The 6,131-nt window shown below is 38.8% G+C and overlaps 1 protein-coding gene across 1 annotated transcript; it reads right to left on the bottom strand.

Annotated features, from left to right (window-relative positions):
- Positions 1 to 454: 454 nt before the first annotated feature.
- On the bottom strand, positions 455 to 5,344 carry LOC130429174 (uncharacterized). Its single transcript, XM_056757594.1, has 2 exons — positions 3,201 to 5,344; positions 455 to 2,977 (listed from the first exon to the last, which is right to left on the bottom strand). The coding sequence occupies exons 1-2, from the start codon at positions 3,494 to 3,496 to the stop codon at positions 814 to 816; spliced, it is 2,460 nt and encodes an 819-aa protein (XP_056613572.1). The 5' UTR covers positions 3,497 to 5,344; the 3' UTR covers positions 455 to 813.
- Between the last annotated feature and the right edge of the window lie 787 nt (positions 5,345 to 6,131).

Genomic DNA, 6,131 nt, shown 5'->3' with positions numbered 1-6,131 from the left:
AATTATGCTGAGGTATATATTTGACAGCTACTCAGTTTCTAAATACTTACTTGGAGATTAGGGAACCATTGAAATACATATATTTTTTTAAAAACATAATGGTAACTTAATTGACAGCCCAGTATCATAGTTGACAAAAGCAACATAGTTGACTGGACATGACAAAGTAGGATGATGTATTTAACAAAAAGAATCCTAAACTATATTAATTATTATATGTTAGCTAATCTTTTATTGCATTTAATCAAGACCTGTTAAATATTTCATGACATAAAGGAGAAATACAGACGCACATCAGTTTACAAGGATCAATCACAACTTTATTAACAAGCACATATATCATAAGAATGATATCCTAACATAGAAAACAACAACAACAAAAGTATCAAAAACAGCACTTACACAAAAATTCCACCATGTAAACATTTTGAAAATCTTGTTTGTGGAATGAAATACAGTAGTGCATTGTATTAAACAAAAAATAATAGTGCACTGCAATAAATAGCAATAACCAAATAGTGTTTTATTCTGTTGGTTAACAGAATAAGTGTGCTGCCTTGGAATAAAAAAATTAATAGTGCAAACAGTTGTATCTCAAAAACATTCATATGTCAGAACCCAAGTAAAACTTTGGCATAGCCTCCAACTTCCAGGCACCCATGAAACCGGCGGAGACAGAACAAACTCCCCATTTTCTAACCCAAGAACATGGCCAATTATGGTTTGTTTTTCAATGACTTTGTCAAGCTCAATCAAGTAATCTTTGAGTGTGTGTGTGTGTGTGTGTGTGTGTGTGTGTGTGTGTGCATGTCCTTAGCCATGAAGATATGATTTGGCAATATCTTCCCACACATCTCTTTTTATTTCAACATGACGTGCTGTCACATGCTGTGGGGCAGGGATCAACCTGAGCACATCCTCAAATGGATACCAGTGTGCATCCTCTCGCATAGGCCAGTAGTAACGATTGTGTCCCACTCTGTGCATGCACTTAACATGAACATGTGTCTCACTCACTTCAACAATGGTTCCAGGGTAAACCTCATCGTCATATCTGATGACACACCACTGACCAACAATGTCATCTCTATCCCACTGTACTTCAAGGTCTGGTTGTCCTCGGTGCAATGCAGGAACAGCAGAGTTGACTTTGAAGTCGAAGGCCTGAGCTTGGTAACACTGACATTGCAGAATCTGCCTTGTTGAACACAGGCAGCTCACATCACGGTATGTCAGTTTCCCTGGTGTTTGCGTGATGACCTGGTGAATCCGCATAGTGCATGGTACAGCGGGGAGTCGTTGTGGCATCTGCTGTATGGCCTTTTCCACTGTAGCCTCTTCAATGTAGAAGATCTTGACAGCTGTATTGGTGTTTACCAATGCATTGAAAAGATGTTTAGCAGTGGAAATGTCTTCACCTTGGCTCACCAATCTGTCAGCTGTTCTCTTCAGAAGGCCTCCTACCCCATCGGGGGCACCCTTTCCGTGGCTGGCCTCAAAAAAGTTCCAAGTGCCCGCAGTGAAGCCCTGGTTGTACAATTCCGTTGTGAACATGTAAAAGTTGCCCTTCTGCCTGTATTGTGAGCAGGGACCATCACTGAAAAAGTGGATAATTGACACTGTTGGGCATGTTTCCTTGAGATGTTTAAGTACTGGGGAGAGGTGTGCCCATATGGCAGGTGGACCCTTTTCTTTGCATGGCGAAATTGTTGTGAAGCACAAGTGGTCTTCCTCACCACCAATGTAGAGGACCCCTGTATGAAGAGTTGCTTGTTGATGAGAAGAGGCAAAATGGACAGCTTGAATCTCTTTGTGAAACTTGCAAGAGTAGTTCTCAGAGAAATCAATGTGTATGAGGCATTCATTACTCTTCATGTTCTTTTTCAATTCCCTGTAGTAGTTAAACTGGGTCTTGATGTTGAACAAGTGCCTTTTGAACTTTTTGAGCTGTTTCTGGAAAGTCTCAATCAGGTCCTCCAAAGAACTCTCCATTTCCCTCTTCACAGTGATATTCACAGGCAACTTTTCTTTGCTGTCACCACTTTTCTTCTCTCTGAGGACAGTTTCAGTTGTCCACTGCACACAAGAAACTTGGGTTTGACCATCATAGCCAGACTGAATCTTGAGGTCTTGTAGTTTGCAGTTCTTGCATTCCGCATACATGCATGGTTTAAATGTTGGATTACAGCAAGTTTCCTCAGCAAGAGATTCCAACTCTGTTCTCTCCAGAAGTTTAAGTCCATGAAGTTTCTCCACGATAAATTCCAAGTTTTCATGCACCTTACATAGACACGTATCTCTGTCTGCAATGGTTGGATGGACTACCCAGTATGGGCGCATTCGGCAGAAGAGTGTATAGGAAAGTTTGCTAGAGACGTTTTCCAGCAGGAGGTTTTTCATGGTGTCAGTCATAAACCGCTTCTGCATTTTTACTTTTCCCTTTGTTACGGTCTGCTTTTTACCTGCTGTTGAACGACTTGCGTCATCCCTGGTGTAAAAGGCAACAACCTGGTCTTGCAGTTTTGAGTGTGTGGATATGTATTTCTTCCTGGCAAAACAGGCTATTTCGTCCCCATTTGTGTTCACATTCTTGCAGTATCGTTTGGCTGAGACACCCAGTGTGTCATGAATGATTTTCTGGAACCTGTATTTTTTCAATATTTTTCCAGATACGATTCTGGCGATTAGGTTCCTGGTCTTTTCTTTTGCTGCACACTGAAATTTTTGTTTGAGGCTTTTCAAAAGTGCATGATGATAGACCAGTGTTCTCCGCACATCATTACTGACTGGACTTGTTCCGAGCATCCTTTTTGTTCTTTTGCTAGGAGAGTCAACACTGCACAGTAGCCGTTCATAGCGCTTACGGTATTTGTCTGATGTTTTTGTTTGAGCTTTAAGCTTTTCCTTGAGTTTGTGATTCTCAATGTATATTTTCTGGTACCGTCTTCTTCTAGTCCTTCTTCCTTGTATTCTCTGTCTGAAATTATATGAGGACATTTTTTTATTATTTTTTAACATTGCAGGTGTCACTTAAAGCATTTGAAATGAATTGTCACCATGCCACCATGTAATTTTGCATTTTAATCTAACATTATAATCTAACAAGTACTTTTTCATGAGACATTGTTCTGTTTAAGGTACTTTCTACATAGCCTGCCTACATAGTTCTGTTTGAGGTTCTTTTAACATAACCTTCTAACCTTCCTGGTTGTGGAACTGGTTGTTCCTCGCTGTCAGGACTAAGTGGTGGGGTAACAATAGCAGAAGCCTGTTTCTTTCTGCGTCTGCTCTGTTCCTGGGCTCTTCTCCAGGCCTTTCTCTTTGCACGTTTTTCCCTCTCACTCTGTTCACATATGGGCTTATAGTATGCACCTTGCTCCCTCTTTTCTCTCCATTTCTGCCGGCCTTTTGCCAAGTATGCCTCCCTTTTTGCAGGATCAGCATCTCGCCGTGCACGGTAACGGCGCTGCTTTTCTGCAGCAGATAATCGTGGCATTTGCCTGAAAACAAGTTTACTTTTATAATATTTATTACAAAGTATTTTATAGTAACTGTACAATTAGAATATTAAATGAACTCCTGAAAACTATAAGAACATGTCATGAAAGTCAACTATGTTACTCTTGGTCAACTAAGTTACATTTGCAGAGTAACATAGGTGACTGGTAACCTAGTTGACATTTTTGCTGTTTTTAGGGATAAAATCAAAATGATTGCCTAGCACCAGACACCACATGGCATTTTACGGAGAGGTTCTTCTAAATATTATATGTACAACTGAGTAAAATTGAAATTCAAAGTTATTTATGAATTCATTGTAGTAACATTGTTGACATATGATAATTACACATTTGCCCCAAGCACTACTTTAGGTGAAATAACTGAAAATGTGGAGGGATAACATACCTTGGAGTCTTGCTAGTTTTCTCTTCAGGAGGAAATGACATCATGTAGAGCAGGTCATGTGATTTGGAAAACACACTCTTCCTTGAGGGGTGTATTTGCTATGGATAACTTAGATGACAGCGACTTCTCGGACACATATTTAATTTGTCAATTTCTATTGAAAATGTGACATATTGCCCAAAAAGACACATTCTTCACAATTACCTCAACTTAATGTAAATAAAATAATTAAAACTGTTTTTGAATAAGTTTTTAAAATGTTTTTTTAGGTAATGAGATTGTGGTTGTAATTCATTTCGGACGGTTATTTAGTTGACATTTTAGGGATATCTAGTAAATTTTTATAAATAAATGATTATTTCCATAATAATTAACTATGGAGTTTGTAAAGACAAGATCATGAAGAAAACTGAAGACTTTTAAATTTTTATTTTAATAAGCATGTTTGCGAGATAAATCTCATGGACATGAAAACTCCCTCAATTATATATTGACCCGCATATGTGCTGCTGCGAGTTGGGCTTCGCCATCATTGGATCATTCCAACTTGAGGGTGTTAAAAAAAGGCAGCACGACAATACAAATCAAAATGCTCAATTCTCTGTCTGTTTTGATTTATGTTACACATCACTAAATTGGCTGACATGCCTGCTTCAGACAGCATATCTGCATTATGGGAGTTATTTAAATCCCATTGTGAGATACCGAGCGAGACCTCCTTGAAGTCGCACAGGGAAGGGATGAAGTAGGGAGCACTGGCAGTGACATATATATCAGGGAGGCGGGACTCCCGGATCACTGTCTTGATTGATCTGTCAGCTGACAGACGTGGTATCATTGTCGCTTCAAGGATCTGTCGCGCCAGACACGGCCCATAGTGAGACACCTCACTCATGTTATCAGAGAACCGGGGTTAAATGAGTTACAACTAATAAAAGTAAAATAACATGCAAACATATACAGTCAAATCTTCAAACAACATTCAGAGACAATATCTACATCAATACCGCCAAAAGCTCACACGTGAACAATACAAGTATCCACTACAGCACATGCTTATGTTTTTATCAGCTGATCTAATTTTAAACTCAGCCCTAAAATCTATCACAGGGACAGGTAAAAGAGCTGAGAAAACAAAGAGTTGAAGAAAAATATTGCTTCCAAGGCTAACCACTGCGTCCTGCTATTGTGGGAAAGGAAACACCTCATATAAAGCTCAGGACATTCTTGAAAATAGGAAAATTACTGCTTTCCTTCAAATTTCAATGGCCTTGTGTTGCATGCTTTTAGTGTTGTGTTAACAACTGAACTCTCTCACCCCAGGCTGAAAACCCATGACTGATGTCAGTACGATAACATTGCGTGAGCAATGACGTGAGTCTGCCAGACCAAACAAAGGTCTTACACATTCCATGTACTTTGGCCCAATGCTGAGAGAGCTAAGACTTCATAACAACAGGTTGAGGTGATTCTGTTGGCTGAATGTTGTAACAGTGAGCAGCTGGTAGCTCGATATGATATGGAAGATATGCCTTATATCAACCTAAATGAACCAAAATCTTCAAGTCGACATGGATTAGTGCTTATACTAGGGATGCAACAATACAGCTCACCCATGTTTCAATATGAACCTCAAATATTCACCCACGGTTTTCAGATTAGTTCGGTTCCGATGGCTTTGACATATTAAAGTGTATTTTCATTGAGCTATGCTTATAGGAACAATACAAATTTTGGAAAAAAAACAATTTTACTGAAATTTAATTTATTTTAATTAATTTATTATATAATTTTTAAGCAAAAATCTACTTTTTTACAAATTCCTGGTGTATCGAATAAATGTAAAGATTAATACTGGCAGCTCGTAGCAGTTTTTGGTTAACCGTTCCTCAACATGCAAGTGAAATAAGCTTCTTGAAGAGGTATTGAACCGTGAAGGTTGTGCCGGTCGTAGCAAACGGGTCATGTTGTTGCATCCCTAGCTTATACTGAGTTTTCTATAAGCAGTGGCAAGCTTTTATTCTTTATTCTGTGTCTCATAATGAATATCAGGCTTTAATTTAATCAATAATTATCTTTATGCGTAAAATATGTAATATGTATACATTATCTGGAAAAACTTGTATTGTTTTGTTTTGTTTGCAGATTTCATACACACACACACTTAGTGACTAGGGACTAGCAAACAGCTCATGTAGCCTATATGTGTCTGGAGTGCTAAACAC

Source organism: Triplophysa dalaica, chromosome 9, assembly GCF_015846415.1.
Source record: "Triplophysa dalaica isolate WHDGS20190420 chromosome 9, ASM1584641v1, whole genome shotgun sequence".
NCBI classification, from domain to species: domain Eukaryota; kingdom Metazoa; phylum Chordata; class Actinopteri; order Cypriniformes; family Nemacheilidae; genus Triplophysa; species Triplophysa dalaica.
Note: the sequence above shows the minus strand (reverse complement) of the source record. Positions and strands in the feature narration are given on the sequence as shown.

What these genes read in the sequence shown, in the direction of transcription:
- LOC130429174 (XM_056757594.1), bottom strand. Translation starts at nt 3,496, where the DNA reads ATGCCACGATTATCTGCTGCAGAAAAGCAGCGCCGTTACCGTGCACGG. An exon ending in CCAGTTCCACAACCAGGAAG is followed by an intron (nt 2,978 to 3,200) that starts GTTAGAAGGTTA and finishes ATATAATTTCAG; the next exon opens with ACAGAGAATACAAGGAAGAA.